Here is an 18,457-nt window from a genome sequence, read left to right on the forward strand (position 1 = left end):
TTTCATATCATTGTGTGCAGAAATGTTCAGACTACTTTCCAAGTGAAAAAAGTTTTCAAATTGACCAAACATAAGCACTTCAAATGAAGAGTTTTTGGTCCGGGTCGTATGTGACCCGAACATAACATTAGGAAGTTTTTTCGAACAGAACAGCAGGGTTTTAAATAGCAGTTGAACATGAGGATGTTAAAATAAATTAATCCAGAATATATGAATGGCTTCTAATCCCGTACAGCTAGTAACAGCATGTGCTACTCCTTCCCTGAAATAGGATTTTGAGCTTCATCCTCCTGGAACACTTGTTGAAACATCTGTTTGGTAAATAGCTGAAGACATGCCTGTTTGATTATGCTTTCCTAATAACTACTCCAGTAAATGGAGTTTTTTTAGATTGCCTGTAATAAAATTAACCATATTGGTTTTATTTATTTTTAAAAAATACAGTATCCATATCCGCAGGACTGCAATTCACCAGTTCAAGTAAAGAAAACACTCCGCTTCTATCATGATGGTCTGGGTTCCAGTAGCATGGATATGCAAGCTGTCATATTATCCTTTTCCATACACTCAACGCTTTGAGATTATATGAAAAACCAATTGACTGGAAAAGCCTTAAAAGAAAATAAAACCACCTTAGTCGTTTTATTGTGAGGCCAAAGCCATTATTTTGAGTTGGAGACTTTGGCCTGCCACAAGTAGAATAGTACTGTGGGAATTGAGGGGGGGGGGGTTGCATTAGAGGGAAAATTATTAGCCACAAAAAATTCTCGGAAATTAACTGGGAAGCTGACACTTATTTTATTTCAGTAAACATAAGCGCACCATTGTGCCTACTGTACCTGTCTTACTGTCTGTACTATTGTCCTGATTTACCTGTACCTACTCCTTTGCTTTGTTTATGCTCATACTAATACAGTACAGTGTTTCCCATCCTTGGCAACTTGGAGATATCTGGACTTCAACTCCCAGAATTCCCCAGCCAGCATTCGCTGGCTGGGGAATTCTGGGAGTTGAAGTCCAAATATCTTCAAGTTGCCAAGGTTGGGAAACACTGTACTAATACCTTGTACATGTTTTGACAAATAAATAAATAAACTTCTTAAACGATTCGTGTAAGGTTATGGGTCCCCAAATGTAGCTTTTAAAGGGGTAGCAGTCCCCCCCCCCCTTTTTTTTAATCCGAAACCAGTTTGGAAGGCGACGTGGGAACTCCCCGAAAACCCGGGCACCTTCCTATCTACCCAGACATCTCGCCAAAACACACAAACACGCACGTATTTCATCTCGGCGACCTGTCCAGCCTCCCACTACGCGACCAGCTCTCGCAGGGGCGGCGCGGGCGAAGGAGGAGGAGGAGAGAGGCGGCTCCCTCAGTCTTCCTCGGCGGCCATTTGCCTCCGCCCCTCGTTCCCTTTCCTCGTCGCCACCGGGATCCGATCCCGCCGGAGCTGCTTTTTTTTTTTTTTTAAGCGCCGGCGGCCGGGTCGCGGAGGAGCGCCCTTCGGAAGCCAAGGCGGCTGGGCCGGTAAGTTGGGGAGCAAGTGGGGTGTGGTGGTGGCTGTTGTTGTTATTATTGTAAAAGCAAGGTGAAGTTTCCCCTAAGAACCGCAACCGGGCTGTTGCTTCTTTCCTTTGGCTTCCCTCCGTCTTTTTTTTCTTCTCCCTTTGTCGCCCTCGGGGAGGCTTTCGAAACTCCGGGGATCTTTTTAAGTTTCGCCTCGCCTCCCTCTTCTCCTGCGGGCCCGCGAGGCCGGATCGATCTTGTGGATCCCTGGAAGGGAGGGGGTGGAAACTTGGTGCCTCTTCAGCCTTTTTTGGATGCCTTTAGGGTGACCCCCTCCCTTGGCCACTGCTTCCCTTCCCTCCCCCCCCCGACACGCGCGTCACGCCTCGTTCAGACGACCGTGTCAACCTTTCCCCCCCCTCCCCTCCCTGGATCCATCCAGTTGCTCCTGGTCTAGGCGCCCCGAAAGGTGTCGCGCTCCCTGTGACAAAAGCGCGCTTAAAAGGTGAGAGGGAAGAAGTGTGTGTGAGGTCCAAAGTGCGTCGGAGCAGGGAAGAAGGGGGAAAAGGTGATTTTAAAATAGAGGATTTAAGGCTGGGATTTTCTGCCTCGAACACCTTGATTTTTTTTCCCCCATCCACCTTCGGGAATAGTGACCACTCGTCCTCCCCGCCGACCTGGAAGTCAGGCTCAATGTTGTGGTGTTTCTGAAAGATTATTCTCTGCTCAGTCCTTGTTCAGTTCCCCATTTCTTCTGAAATCTGGCCAATATGGAAAAAGAGGAAGTGCTGGAATTATTGATACCTCCCCACCTTTTCCCATATTTCCATGGCACCTCTGTTTTATTTTTATTTTTAATCCCGTCTTTTAGGGGGGGGGGGCAACGTTAACTAAATCTTAGTTTAATTTAATTTACCGGTAATTAATTAAATTTAATTAAATTAATCTGGTTTTCCCAGATTTTGCTGGAAGGCCTTGCTCCTATGGACAGACTTGATCTGCTTAGCAAGTTATGAGGAGGGTAGTGTAAGGCAGTGTTTCCCAACCTTGGCAACTTGAAGATATTTGGACTTCAACTCCCAGAATTCCCCAACCAGCGGGACCCAGGGGAAGAGCCTTCTCTGTGGTGGCCCCAGCCCTCTGGAACCAACTCCCCCCAGAGATTAGAACGGCCCCCACCCTCCTTGCCTTTCGTAAACAACTTAAAACCCACCTCTGCCACAAGGCATGGGGGAATTGAGATCCTCTTTCCCCCTAGGCCTTTACAATTCTATGCATGGTATGTATGTATGTATGTATGTATGTATGTATGTATGTATGTTTGGTTTTTATATTAATTGATTTTTAATCATCAATACCAAATTACTATTGTACACTGTTTTATTGTCGCTGTTAGCCGCCCCGAGTCTCTGGAGAGGGGCAGCATACAAATCCAATAAATAAATAAATAAATGCTGGTTGGGCAATTCTGGGAGTTGAAGTCCAGATATCTCCAAGTTGCCAAGGTTGGGAAACACTGGTGTAAGAGATTTGGCCCAGATATTATTTTGTTTATTAACATGCTCTAAAATTGGGTTCTAATGCATTTCCCACTTTTATCTTGGTGGAATGGGGTAAGTGTGTTCTGTATATAATGGTCCTTCTGTTTTGTCTTCCTAAATATTGATTGATTGATTGATTGATTGATTGATTGATTGGACTTGTATGCTGCCCCTCTCCGTGGACTCCGTGAAGTCTTCGAGTCTTCTTTGTATGCTGCCCGAGTCTTCAGTGAAGGGCAGCATACAAATCTAATAAATTAAATAAATTAAATTCAATATGTTTGTAATCCCATTATGAGTGCTCTATGAAATTTCCTACATAACAATAGCATTAGCGTTTAGACTTGTATACTGCTTCACAGTGCTTTACAGCCCTCTAAGTGGTTTATGGAGAGTAAGTATGTAATAAAATAGTAAAACATGTAATGAAATAGGATTTAAAAAGGAAGGGATTACATATGTATATGTAGCAATGTGCTATGTACAGTACATCTGTTCTTGTTGCATGCTAGCATGAGAATTTGAACTACTGTACTGCATTGATAGGAATTGCTATGATAGAGGTACCATATTAAAACAAGATGTTAGGTGGTTAAAAAAATCACTATAAATTCCATACTCTTCTGGCAATTTAAAGAAGAATGGACAAATATTCTTTTTTGGTTTTGTCTACTGTCTGTGTATTTACTGATCATTTTGACCAAACAAGTTAATTCTGCCATAAACATACACACTTGCTATGTACCCCTTCTCCGCCTTATTTCTTAATGTATGTGTAAGTATGTGCAATGTACTGTCATCACGAAACTACCCAGCCTTTTTCCCATGAGTATCTTCTCTTTACTCTAGCCAAGATTTTTACTTGCTCCGATTTAGTTCTCAGACTATGAAATTAGTCCTTTCATGCAGCTGTAAATGATTGTTTGGAGAAGGCATACTAACAGAAATTAATTAAGCTAAGAAACAAAATTAATAACACCTCCTTCCAGGTTCCCAGCCCAATAAAATATGCAGCTTTGCTGTGAGTTTTAAACAATAGCCTTTTGGAAAAACAGATGTGATTCGTATTATGTCCTGTCTTGTGCAAAACTGCCAGCGGTAGCTGGTTTGTATACAGAGTCCAGATTTAATCCCATGTCATATGTTTTAAAAAACTGGAATAAAAGATTTGTAAAGATTTATTCTGTATCTCACAGAATCATGGTTAAAGTGACCAATATTATATAGCTAAACCGACTTGCCAAAGCAGCTTTATATATCCAAAAAATGCAACACATTTAAATTTCATGCTCATAATTTCTTTAAGTTAGGATTGTTTGAAAAAACAAACCAGCTTTGAATTAACCATTCTTAATGAGAGCAGAAACAATTGAATTATATTGCCATTTTTAAGGTTTTAATCATAAAAGGTATAGTTGAAGATTAAAATTAAAATCTCCCAGTTCTGCTAACTTGACCTCTGAAGAATTTCAAACTTTTACAAGGACATGTGAAGGCAAGTCCAGGCAAACAAAGTAGAAGTTATTTATGCCAGTTTATTCTCTCTAGTACTGGTGGAAGATAAACTTTCTGCCATCATTTAGATTCAATTAGTCATTCAGGGTAAAAACTCCAGGAATGCTCTAAATGTATTTTAGGTGGATAGGCCTAATCTAGCTCAAAAAGATCTCTTATCTGTCATCAAGATCATCATTTTTCATAACACCGGAATTTATGCATGACCATCTCCCAGTTTCTTTTAATACGAAAGTTAGTCGAAAGGCTTCTTTTGCCACTTGGTCACTGGATCTAATAATGTATGAACCCCCAGTGCTTTTAACTAATTATTGAATATTGTTTAATAATATAGACAATAATTGCATCATCAGCTTACAAATAAAATATTGTTTTATTCTATATAGTGAAGCTGTGTCTTACTGGAAGGCACTGTCCTATCATGCTTGCCTGTCCAAGGGATGGAGAGATTACAAGAATGACTTTAGTCTTCCAACTTTTGATATGAATATGAACATTGTGATCATGAACTATTTAGATGGATGGGAAGTTGCTGAAAAGCTGATTGATTTATACTTACAGAAATGGTGTGGGGGGGTGTTGGAGGAAGTAGTATGGATTATCTGAATTCATGGGTGTCTTCAGACACAAAAGATACTTATGCCTAGGCACAAGGACAGAGACAGGAGAGACATTAGTCCCTCTCATTGGTAACTCTGTGACTTGAATCGAAAAGCACAACCAATCCTGTCCTAGATATTCCAGTGGTTTTCAAAGTTGTCCACACAATGCTGTATCCTTCTGGATGGTCTGCAGAAGTTGGGTTTTTGAGTACTGCTTTATTGACCCAGTCATGGTTAAGGGAGAGATGGGCCCAAAGTTAACAGGTTCCCCAAGGCTTTATACTTTCCCCTATCTTTTTTAATACCTACATAAAAGTTTCGGGAGAAGTCGCTCATCATTTTGGGGTGATCGTCAGTTGTAGATTTGTACCTAAGGCTCATTTGGAGATGCAATTGAAATTCTGATTGATATTATGGATTATTATAACTATAGATTATTTTTATAACTCTTTGATCATGGTCAAATACTCATAATAATCTATACTTATAAAAATATTATGATTTAGAAATAGAAAATTAAATGTAAATTATATTAAAGTATGATATATTACCAGTCAAATACAAACAGGCTGTAATAAATAAAGACAACAGGATGGTTGATGTTTGTGTTAATTGTCGAATGCTTAAGAAGATTTGATATATATTTGTATATATGAAAGTTTATATATGTTTATGTTTTTGTATGTTTTGTAAGGTGTGTCTTGTCCTTGTTTTTATGGTTCTTTTTATGTAAATATTTAATAAAGATTATTTTTTTAAAGAAATTCTGATTGTGAAAAAAAAAGAGACTCGGATTCAATACAAACAAAATGGAGTGGGTTTTAATTTAAAAGCCAACCAATTTCAATCCTGTACCATTTTTAATTGTCAAGGAGGTTGTGCTTTCCCAGGAAGAGCAATCTCCTCTAAGTAGGTAGTTCCCCGGGATTTGGAGCTCCTGCTTGAAGAACAGGTAAAAGTTGTGGCTAGTGTTTTAGTTGCAGCCTTTTCCTGGGACAGCAACTTGGGCGTCCTCCTCGATCCACAGCTCACATTAGAGAACCATCTTTCAGCTGTGGCGAGGGGGCGTTTGCCCAGGTTCACCTGGTGCACCAGTTGCGGCCCTATCTGGACCGCAATCTGGTATGTGTGTATGTATGTGTGTTTAGAAAATGGGGTCTTTTAAATGTTTTTAGTAGAAATTTAGATTTGTTGTAAACTGGTTTTTTTTTCACTTTGTTGTGAGCCGCCCCGAGTCTGCGGAGAGGGGCGGCATACAAATCTACATAAACATAAACAAACATGATCTAAAAATGGTCATATGTGCTCTGATAATCTCTGGATTAGATAACTAGAATTTGTCCCAGATGGATCTGCCTCTGTAGACCAGCCAGAAACTTCAGCTGATCCAGGATGTCTCAACATATGTGCTTACTCAGCCATTGCTCTACAACGTTGCAATCAGTTGCTATCATTGATTACTGGTCTATTTCTAATTCAAGGTGATTCACAGTCCTATATGTCTCAGGGACCGGGTAGCTAGTAGCCTTCCCATTCAACTAGGCAAGGCTTGTAGGCAGTGGTGAAATCCAAAATTTTTCCCTGCCAGTTCTGTGAGCGTGGATTGTTGGGCATGGCACGGGAAGGATATTGCAAAATCTCCATTCCCTCCCTACTCTGGGTGATATATGCTGGTTCTCTGAACTACTCAAAATTTTTGCTACCGCTTCCCTGAACTACTCAAAATTGCCGCTACCGCCTCTCAGAACCTGCTGGATTTCACCCCTGCTTGTAGGGAGGTGTAGCAGAAACAAATCTAACAATAAGCATTCTTTATGGGAGCTTTCTCTATGAGTGTTAGCAGTGCAGCTTTGGTGCCTGTGTTATTAGTTTTAAGGATACTTGTTGTTATTTATTATTTTATATACCTGTATTTAATATCAGCAAACTGCCTGGAACTCTTCCAGTTTGAGAAATATACAGTGAACCCTCGAGTTTCGCGTCCTCAAGTATCGCGAAAGGGCTATTTCGCGAGTTTTCAACCCGGAAGTAAACTCCACCATCTGCGCATGCGTGCCCTTCCACGCATGCGTAGATGGTGGAGTTTCCCCGCCGGGCAGAGGCTTCCCTGGGTCTTCCCCCTTCCCCCAGAGGCTTCCCTGGGTGCCCGCTCGCTTGGGGACATCCCAGCTCCGCTCCCCAGCTGGGAAGCGGAGCTAGGGAGTCCCCACCGCGCGCGCGTTGCTGGGGAAAGCACGCGCGCTTGGGGACATCCCAGCTCCGCTCCCCAGCTGGGAAGCGGATCTAGGGAGTCCCCACCCCGCGCGCGTTGCTGGGGAAAGCGCGCGCGCTTGGGGACATCCCAGCTCCGCTCCCCAGCTGGGAAGCGGATCTAGGGAGTCCCCACCGCGCGCGCGTTGCTGGGGAAAGCGCGCGCGCTTGGGGACATCCCAGCTCCGCTCCCCAGCTGGGAAGCGGATCTAGGGAGTCCCCACCGCGCGCGCGTTGCTGGGGAAAGCGCGCGCGCTTGGGGACATCCCAGCTCCGCTCCCCAGCTGGGAAGCGGATCTAGGGAGTCCCCACCGCGCGCGCGTTGCTGGGGAAAGCGCGCGCGCTTGGGGACATCCCAGCTCCGCTCCCCAGCTGGGAAGCGGATCTAGGGAGTCCCCACCGCGCGCGCGTTGCTGGGGAAAGCGCGCGCGCTTGGGGACATCCCAGCTCCGCTTCCCAGCTGGGAAGCGGATCTAGGGAGTCCCCACCGCGCGCGCGTTGCTGGGGAAAGCGCGCGCGCTTGGGGACATCCCAGCTCCGCTCCCCAGCTGGGAAGCGGAGCTAGGGAGTCCCCACCGCGCGCGCGTTGCTGGGGAAAGCGCGCGCGCTTGGGGACATCCCAGCTCCGCTCCCCAGCTGGGAAGCGGAGCTAGGGAGTCCCCAAGCGCGCGCGCACCCCAGGCGCGAGCAACGGGGTGGGCGGGCGAAGGGCGGGCGGCAGTGGAAGGAAAAACACCATCTGCGCACGCGCAGATGGTGTTTTTACTTCCGCACTGCTACTTCGCTAAAAATCGATCATCGCGTGGGGTCCTGGAACGGAACCCTCGCGATGATCGAGGGTTCACTGTATTAGCATCTACAAGCCACTTCCTGAATTCTTGTGATATGTCGATTCTACTTGGTTTCTACAATTAGTCCTTCTAGTAGCTATTTGTACTGATAGCAAGGATGTAACGTTATTATATGTATATCTGTTTTGCAAAAGTTTTTTTAATACACAGGCACATTTAGAAACTTTCTGAAATGTAAACGTGTATCTGCTTTAGGGAGATTTCTCTTGAAACATTTACAGCTTTGTTTTCTGATCTTATTTAGGAACGATGTTAAGATTCTTTCGCCGAACACTTGGACGCAAGTCTATGCATAAACATGCTGAGAAAGAGCGGCTAAGAGAAGCTCAGAGAGCTGCAACTCACATCCCTGCAGCTGGAGATGAGAGATCTATAATTACATGCAGGGTCTCTTTGCTGGATGGAACGGATGTCAGTGTGGACTTACCGGTATGATACATTTAATGTATTTTATCAAGAATCTTAGCAAATGTTTAAGAAAATGTGTCCTCCTTTATCTCTCCGTTGAATAGAATACATTGTGACTCGCCCCGAGTCTTCGGAGAGGGGCGGCATACAAATCTAATTAAACTTAAACTTAGTCAAGAATGCAAAAATTACTACAGTTAAAAGGTTCTTAAAAGATGTTGGTCAAAAGTCTTCCAAAAAGGATTTTTGGAAGTGTTAGGAACAAAAACTACTGAGGGAATGGACTCTCTTTTTCGTTAGCCCCTTGCATGCTATGCAAATTTTCTCATGATTCTTGACAAATGTATCTTTTCTTTTATGTACACTGAGAGCATATGCACTAAAGACAAATCCCTTGTGTGTTTAATCACACTTGGCCAATAAAGAATTCTACTCTACTCTACTCTACTCTACTCTACTCCACTCCACTCCACTCCACTCCACTCCACTCCACTCCACTCCACTCTATTTACTGCCATTGTAGATCAAATACTACATGCCTAAGGCCAAGGAATTAAATAAAGTTGAACATATAAATTATGCAACTAATTATGTCAGAAGTCAGTAGATTGAGACAATGTCTTTCTATTTTGCTGAAATAGAGTTCTGCTGCTAAATACTGTATTTTTCAGAGTATAAGATGCACTCTCCTTCCCCCAAAAGTGAGTGGAAATGTCTGTTCATCTTATACAGCAAATGTTGCCAAAGCCCTACCCACATGCCAGTCGTTTTCAGCCTATGTATGTCACATTTTTAGTCTCCGTATGCCCTGTTTTTGGCCTCCACCTGTCACGTTTTCAGATGGTTCCAGGTGGCATGGCCCATTTGCATCCCCGCCACCTGGAATGGCCAAAAACAGGATGTACAGAGGCCAAAAATGCGATGCACGGAGGCAGCGATGGGCGATGGTGTGGTGTGGCGATCCTGGTAGCCTGGAATGGGTCTAAAACGGAGCATGCCGAAGCCAAAAATGCAACGCACAAGAGGCCAAAAACGCGATGCGTGGAGGCCAAAAATGCCTAGAGGTGGCAATGGGCTATGCCGATCCCTACAGCCTGGAACAGCTGATTAATGGTATTCTGGAAGGCTGATCCAATCAGTTGCTGGTGCTGAATCAGGCTGCAGTAAAGTACTGAAGCTGACCAGTGTCTAGTCAGATGAATTATTATTATTATTATTATTATTATTATTATTATTATTATTATTATTTATTAGATTTGTATGCCGCCCCTCTCCATAGACTCGGGGCGGCTCACAGCAATAACAAAGACAATGTAAGAACAAATCTAATAATTTAAAAAACACTAAAAACCCCATTATTAAAAGCAATTATACACACAAACATATCATGTATAAACTGTATAGGCGCGGGGGAGATGTCTCAGTTCTCCCCATGCCTGACAGCAGAGGTGAGTCTTAAGAAGTTTACGAAAGGCAAGGAGGGTGGGGGCAGTTCTAATCTCCGGGGGGAACTGGTTCCAGAGGGTCGGGGCCGCCACAGAGAAGGCTCTTCCCCTGGGTCCCGTCAAACAACATTGTTTAGTCGACGGGACCCGGAGAAGGCCAACTCTGTGATAACGAATAACGATGAGCGGGTGGAAATTTCCGCCACAGGTACGTGAGAACTAGTCCAAACTGGTAGCAACCCACCACTGGCAGGAGTGGTCTCAGAGAATATTAATCTCTTCGGACCTACAGATTTCACTGCTCTATTGATGGAGAAAATTGACTCTTGTAGATTTTACAGGATGGGTAGAAACAACTGGTCCCATAGGTATCTAGGTCCTAAGCCATGAAGAATTTACTTTGAATTCTTGCCGGTGCAGCTTATGTAGTAGTGTTGCATAGGCAAAATAAGGTAAACTAAGGATTCATGCTGTTGCATTTTTGGATCAGCTGTGGCTTCAGAGTGTTCTTCAGGGGCAGCCATATATAGAATGTATTGCAGTAGTCTTTATGCAGACTAAGCAGGAGTAACTGCATAAAGATCATAATCTGAAGATCCCTCCACATGCTGGGAAGATGATAACTGGCACATCACACGAATCTCTGCAAAAGCCTATATTTTTTTCATTTATGCAAGAGACACTGCTTGATTGGGGGTGGAGAGTATTTTGCAGAATCATCAAGATTGATTTTAAAAATGGCTTTTGCAATCAAATGGCTTTATTCAGTCTTGCGACAAATGCAGACCTTATGAATTACTCCTTATTTTATTTTTACTTTTAAAAACAAGCAGCCTTTTCTCAGTATGAACTGCTTCAAAAGTCTGTTAGCAGAGTGTATTTAAAGCTTCGGCATTGTGTGTGCATTTTAAACACTTTAACCTTTTATGAATGTTGGGTATGGGAGAAAAACAAGCAGGAATTTAGGTTGACAACTTATGGTAACTGCTTAGGGGCATTCACGATTTCCCATAAAAGAGATCTGTTCTGATTTTTCTCTGCATCTAAACTAGGCACATGAGAAATTTTAAAAGTTCGTAGCTATGGTTGTTCCTTTTCAGTAGGCTAAAAATGGTTGGATTTTTCTTTTAGCGTTTCTCCTATTCACCATCTAGAATGTCGTGAGATTGAATTACCATCCCCACCTCAGACATTGTCCACTTGTTCTGTATTGAATAATAGACCACATAGTTATGATTAGCTGAGATGTCATTAAGATTTATTATAAGACAATTTATTTCTTTGAGAGAATGGTAGTAATTGTGTTTCCCATCATTTGTTGAATTTTATAAAAAGTACATACAGTAATTGGTATTTCAGTTTTAAAATTGTTCAAAGTGCATACCATCCATCATTTGAAACTATGGAAACATTTTAAGGAATTACTTTTTAGTTTTTTGCAACTTTACAATTGAATTTTGCAATTAAATTTTATTTCTGCCGTTGATTTAATAAGTATAAAATTACCTGTATATGGCACAAAAAGGCTTGTTCCGGATATCATACCAAAATAAGAAAAGAAACTGAAACTTTTAATACTAGATATTTAGGGATGCAGAATTCCTGGAATAGAAAGTATTAATAACCAGGGGTTTAGGAATAATTATATACAATAAATGCCTTTATTAACTTATTGTGTATTGTAAAATGTGAACTACTGGTAGATTTGAGATGGGATTGTTGTTCTTTCTGTAATAAAATATTACTGCATAAATTCTAGATAGTATAATTACTATTGGAACTTTAAAAAATAATTTGGATAATCACTTTTAGAATTTTTAAATTTCCTAATTATTTTCCCTAGCATGTATGCATTCTGAATTAGAATGAAGGTTATTGAATAGTTTGTTTGGCACTAAAGTTCTTGTTATGCTTAGGAATGAAATGCTCAATTCCCTCCTCTCCTCTCTAAAAAAACACATCTTAGATTTACAAACTGTGTTTTATCCTAAAGAATTTGGGAATGTTTCTGAAAAGATTCTGTTAACAATAAAGAAATCTGAATTTCTTAATAACGTTGGCTTCAGTAATAAATTCTAAGTCCTTTTGGGGAATTGCCTAGATAATTGGAGATAAAACAATAGGATCTGCTATCATAATACAATAAGAGGTTTGAATTCCAGAACCACTAAACATTTCTGGTTTATTTAGTAAAAAAATGACATAATTTGAAGCCAGAAGAACAGGTAGTTATTTATAAAATTATGGAATAGTGGAGTTGGAAGGGATAGTATTTTATCCAACCTTTAATATATATGAAAAAATCAATTGCATTTTTTAAAAAAATCCCTGGAGACAGAGAACACATGATTTTCCATAGATACTTCCTTTTATTACAAAGATCGTAGCAGAAAGTTTATTCATGTATCTAAATGAAATCTAGATAAGTACAACAGGTACCTGTTGTTTTGATCCTAGTTTTATATGGAGAGGAAAATTGTTCCTGCTTATTTCCCCTGGGGAATACTTTTAGATTACCTGAATGTTGATATCATGTGTCTCTTCAGTCTGTTTTTCCAAAGACTGAATTTCACCCCATTCTTCAGCTGTTCTCATAAGACAGGCCCTCAATTTTTTTGGATTATTTTTGTCACTCTCCATTAGACTTGCTCTGATTTATAATTTGGAAAGTTGAACTTTTTTGTCTCTTTCTTTGGGGTAGCAAACGAGCTAATAAGTATGCACCTCCTATCTCAGGGACCGCCTTCTGCTGCACGAATCCCAGCGACCAGTTAGTCCCACAGAGTGGGTCTTCTCCGGGTCCCGTCAACTAAACAATGTCGCTTGGCGGGACCCAGGGGAAGAGCCTTCTCTGTGGCAGCCCCGGCCCTCTGGAACCAACTCCCCCCAGAGATTAGAATTGCCCCCACCCTCCTTGCCTTTCATAACCTTCTTAAAACCCACCTCTGCCGCCAGGCATGGGGGAACTGAGATACCCTTTCCCCCTAGGCCTTTACAATTTTATGCATGGTATGTCTGTATGTATGTTTGGTTTTATAATAAGGGTTTTTAACTGTTTTAATATTGGATTGTTATATGCTGTTTTTATTACTGTTGTTAGCCGCCCCGAGTCTACGGAGAAGGGCGGCATACAAATCCAATAAATAAATAAATAAACCTCCTATATTTGAATATTTAACTTTTCTCACAGTTGAAAATGCCATACAAAAACTCACTGGCTGTAGATATCGACTTGGACTTGGGAGCTGGGAAGGAATGAGTGAAAACTTAAGGGGAAATTTTCAGGAAAGATTCTTCAGTCCTGAGAAAGAGGAGCGCATGGGGAAAGAAAATCAGAATAACCCCAAATGGAGCAGAGTGAACCCCTGAGGGTTTTTTCAAGATTCTGTTACTCTGCAATAAAGAGCATTCTTGGAATTCCTGCCATGACACTTTCTTGCCCCCACTGGATCATGCTTTCTCAGCCCAACGCACCTCACGGCAGGGGTCGACAAAGTTGTTCAGAATCTAGGAGCCAGCCAAAAAATTTAGGAGCCAGAATTTTTTTTAAGCAAACTTGGTTTTTTGCCGAGTCTCCACCTGACATCGCTTTCACCCCCAAACTTCTCCTCTTTTTCCATCCCTGTCTCTCTCCCCCCCTTATGTGTGTGTATGTATACACACTCCAACCATTTCCAAAACCAGTTGAGGGCTGGGTTTTTTTTCTCTTTTATCCTTTTCAAAAACAGGTGTGGGCTGGGGGGGGGGGTTCTTATTATTTGGATGCTTTTTACCATATGCTTCAAGAATCACCTCTCTCTCTCTCTCTTTTGTTTCTCTCTCCTCTCATTCTCTGCCTCAATCATTTTATCATTTCTCCTTTTTTCTCCCCTTTTTGTTCTCATTTCTCTCACTCTCCTTTCCTCTCCCTATCTGTCTTGCTTTCTCTCTCTCTTGCTATCTTTTTCTCTCTCTTGTTCTCTTATTTTCTCTCTCTCTCTCTTGTTCTTTCTCTCTCTCATGCTTTCTCTCTCTTGTTCTTTCTCTCTCTGTTGCTCTCTCTCTTATTTTCTCTCTCTCTCTCTCTTTCCTTTCTCTCATTCCCTCTTTCTCTCTATCCTTTCTATCTCTCACTCTTTCCTTCTCTCCCTCCCTTTCTCTCTCTTTCCATTCCCTCTTTCTCTCTATCCTTTCTATCTCTCACTCTTTCCTTCTCCCCCTCTCTTTCTCTCTCTTTCCTTTCTCTCATTCCCTTTCTCTCTATCCTTTCTATCTCTCACTTTTTCTTTCTCTCCCTCCCTTTCTCTCTCTTTCCTTTCTCTCATTCCATCTTTGTCTCCTGGGGCTGACTGCGCCTGCCCTGCACCCCCCACCACGGAGGGAAAGCATTTGGCATCGGCACCGCCAAACCCCCCCCCCCTCCACAAGCAGCAAAAGCCTCTGCGACTGAGCCGGAAGGCAAACGGTGCACCCCGCCGCTTAGGCTTTTGCTGCTCCTGGGGGGGGGGAGGATTTTCTCCTCCCCACCCCCCCGGCAGCCAAACGTCGCTGGTGCAGGAAAGCAGCGTGTTAAAAGGCGCGCTGCTTTCACGGAAAACAAACCCGGCTTTCCTGGCAACGGAGGATGACAAGCAGGAAGAAGCGGGGTGGAGCAACGCCAGGCTCAAGCAGGCAGCTTCCGCGCGTTTCTTTCAGCGGAAGAGGAGGAGAGGGAGCGGATCGGGTGGGCGGGGGCAGCGCCTTCTACTGCCGGCGCCTCCCCGCCCCCGCCCCCCCCCAGGCAGGCAGGGGAATGGGAACTGCGCGCCCATGGAAAAGGGCACGCAGGGGGGTATTTTGGGGTGTGCGGGTAGCGGCGGCGGGCAATAGCCGGGGGGCGGCTTCTGCAAGTGGGAGCTCCAGGGCTGAAGCCTCAGCCCTGGAGCTCCCACTTGCAGGAGCCACCTCGCGGCACACCGGTTGAAAAACACTGCTGTATACACATACAGTACAGCAGGCAACATTTTCTAGGCGCCAGACAACATTTTCTAGGCGCCACTGGCGACCAGGCGCCTGGGTTTGTCGAACCTTGCCTCACGGGATTATTGTTGCGGGGGGAAAACCTGGAAGAACGTGTGTTACACATGCCATCTTGTACTCCTGCAGTAGAGGTGGAATAAACACCTCAATGAATCATTATCAATTCAATTATCAGAGTCAATATGTTCGCTGCTATTTTTTGTTTGGTCTCTGGGATAGTTTTACAGCCAGAATTTGTACCTGTATTGTCAAGAGTCCTTCTTGGCGGCTTCCGGCCTTAAAAGTAGAGTTAATCTGTAACTAAGCTATATCTTCCTAACTCGATTCCTCTTGCAATTTCAGAAAAAAGCCAAAGGACAACACCTGTTTGAGCAGATAATGTACCATCTGGACCTTATTGAAAATGATTACTTTGGTCTACGATTCATGGATTCAGCACAAGTAGCTGTGAGTATCATGGTATTTTTTGATATGATCTTCTAAAAGATTAAATCATTTTAAGTGGAATTTGAGATTTATGTATTATATAGTGTGTTATACACAAGTTTTTCATGATAAAACAATTGATCAGTACTGTTACTTGCCCTTAGTCATGTCAGCTAGCATTGTCCAACATACTGTATGTGCAATATACAGTAATACCTCATCTTACGAACCTAATTGGTTCCGGAAGGAGGTTCGTAAGGCGAAAAGTTTGTAACACGAAACAATGTTTCCCATAGGAAACAATGCAAAAGCAATTAATGCGTGCAAGGGGGGGGGATTGCAAAATGGTGCCGCCGCCCAGCTGTAACCTTCTGAAACAGCCAGGCACTTCTCGGCGGCCTCCCGAACCTGAACTTTTGCCGAAATTCCGGGTTCGGCGTTCAGGAGAACGCCGAGAAGCCCCCCGGCTGTTTCAGAAGGTGACAGCCGGGCGGCAGCACTTCTCGGCGGCCTCCCAAACCCGAAAACTTCGGGTTCGGGAGAACGCGGAGAAGCCCCTGGCTGTTTTAAAAGGTGACAGCCAGGCGGCAGCGCCCAGCAGAGCACCTTTTTTGTGATCTGCGGTGGGTTCGTAAGTCGAAAAAAGTTCGTATGAAGAGGCAAAAAATTTCTGAACCCCCGGTTCATATCCCGAAATGTTCGTATCATGGGGGGGTTCGTATCACGAGGTACCACTGTACTCAGATTTGGCAAATATTCATTTAACATCTTTTGGAAGAGTGGTAATATTTTTGCTCACTAACAAATTTTATTAAAAGGCATTTGCTTTCAGATGCCTTTTGATTTTTTTGCCACCATAAGTAAAGTGGTTCTCCTAAAGAGTTGGCATCTTTCATTTGCTATTCTTTCATGTGCTTCTGCCAGCTCACATTAAAAAAATGTGCTGCTTATGGCATATTTTCTTAAATAGTTATGCCATATATCCACAGGTTATTGTTAGTACAGGGTACCATACTAATCTAAGGTAACAAATCAATGGTTCTTATGTGTTAGTAGATAATTTTTATCAATCCTTTGAAAAATTGTTGGAAAGTTTGTTTTAATTTGAAATTTGTTGTATGCAAATCAGAATGGGAGATAGCTGTGATGCCGATGTCACGCAGATTCATATCTCTGGGCATGTGAGCTGTTGCCCTAGATTAGCTTCAGCACACATGTGTGCTCTGGCCAGCTGATTTTTGCCTAGGCCTGCTCATGCCTCTCCTCCCAGAGGTCTCCACATGGCCTATTTTGGATGCCAGATAAGTACAGGGCTCGTGTGGAGGCTCTGGGAAGTAGTTTTTAGCCCCGGGGGACGAGGCAGGCCATTTTCGCCTTCCCCAAGCCTCTGGAATCTGGAGGGAGCAAAATATGGGCCTACCAGGCCCATCGGAAGTCTGGCAACCATCCATTTCTGGCTTCCAGAGGTTTCAGGAAGGCCTGCTAGACCCAAAATGGAGCGCAGGATGGTTGCACATGCATGTGCAGTGTGAGGCTGTGAACACATATGCAGGAGGTGGGGCACAGGGGGCCATTGAATTATGAGTGTGGGGACGCATGTTTATCGGCACCTGAGGAAAAAAAGGTTCGCCATCACTGGGGTATAGTGTCCAATGGAAGAATTGCTCGTGTTAAGGGTTAAATAAGGTCCAGGAGGGGAAGTGTTTTTAATAGGAAAGTGAACACAAGAACAAGGGGACACAATCTGAAGTTAGTTGGGGGAAAGATCAAAAGCAACATGAGAAAATATTATTTTACTGAAGGAGTAGTAGATCCTTAGAACAAATTTCCAGCAGACGTGGTTCAGTAACTGAATTTAAACATGACTGGGATAAACATATATCCATCCTAAGATAAAATACCGAAAATAGTATAAGTGCAGACTAGATGGACCATGAGGTCTTTTTCTGCCATCAGACTTCTATGCTTCTACGTTTTTCTTTGAGCTATGCCTATGTTGAAAGTTTTGTGTTCTTTACCATTCATCTTGCTCTTCCCTCTCACTTTATATTAGAGTTTAGCAGTGAGTTCAGAATCCTTTGCCATTCTAAGGCAAGATACTATTCTCTCTAAGTCCCTAACTTTTCCCTTCTTGTTTAGCTCAGTTAGGAGATATGATTGTACTTGGTTTATAGCTCTGCTTTCTTTCCTGCAAATATTCAGATTTAAAGAAAAGTAGACTAAAAAAAGTAAAATAAATAACACAATAATAATAAAATAATCTTAACAGTTAAAAGCATGGTAAAACATGGATTTGGGGGGATTTTCTGAGTTCTGAGAGAGAGGAATTATTGGATTACATTCTGAGAGCAATGCAGCAACTGGTCTTGTTGCAGGTGCCAGGGAAAAAAAAGAACCTGTGACATAGTAGGTGTCTTCAAGAGGTTCTTTCCTGCCATTCTTAACAATTGGATTGGTTTACAATCAGTGATGTCAGAATTCCCCTGAATAATTTGGGTTTTTCTCTCTCTCCTTCTTCCCTTATCCATGCATCTGTCCGTCCTAAGATTCCAGTGTTTGAAAAGACTTTGAAATTTACAATTGGTCATATTTGGATTTCATGATGATGAATTCTGGTTCCATTTGAATAGCTCTTGGGCTTGTTGTTTTTGTAGTAGACAAAAAGATGTAGTTGAGTTTCGTTCTGAATAGCTGCTACCCTGTTTCCCAGAAAATAAGACGTACCCCGAAAGTAAGGCATGTCAGAGATTTTGCAGAATTTGCTAATATAAGGCACCCCCAAAAAATAAGGCGTAGTCAAGTTTACATACGGTATGGTGGAAAAACATATGGTACCATTCAAAGCTGTTCATAGCGGTACCGTAATAATGTGGCCCCTTCCATCGCTTTGTACCGTCCAGTACAGCAGACACAGTCT

The 18,457-nt window shown here is 42.7% G+C and overlaps 1 protein-coding gene across 2 annotated transcripts in view; it reads left to right on the top strand.

The window, feature by feature from the left end:
* Positions 1 to 1,326: 1,326 nt before the first annotated feature.
* EPB41L5 (erythrocyte membrane protein band 4.1 like 5) overlaps positions 1,327 to 18,457 on the top strand; it is an 83,669-nt gene continuing 66,538 nt past the window's right edge. Inside the window, exons 1-3 of one of the 2 annotated variants that reach the window (XM_070730097.1) lie at positions 1,327 to 1,525; positions 8,508 to 8,692; positions 15,457 to 15,561. In XM_070730097.1, coding sequence (XP_070586198.1) covers positions 8,513 to 8,692; positions 15,457 to 15,561 — 285 coding nt within the window. In that variant the 5' untranslated portion in view covers positions 1,327 to 1,525; positions 8,508 to 8,512. Of the gene's footprint in view, positions 1,526 to 1,941; positions 2,010 to 8,507; positions 8,693 to 15,456; positions 15,562 to 18,457 lie in introns of those variants that run through there. The other variant, XM_070730106.1, reaches the window with a different exon arrangement.

Source organism: Erythrolamprus reginae, chromosome 1 (genome assembly GCF_031021105.1).
Source record: "Erythrolamprus reginae isolate rEryReg1 chromosome 1, rEryReg1.hap1, whole genome shotgun sequence".
NCBI classification, from domain to species: domain Eukaryota; kingdom Metazoa; phylum Chordata; class Lepidosauria; order Squamata; family Dipsadidae; genus Erythrolamprus; species Erythrolamprus reginae.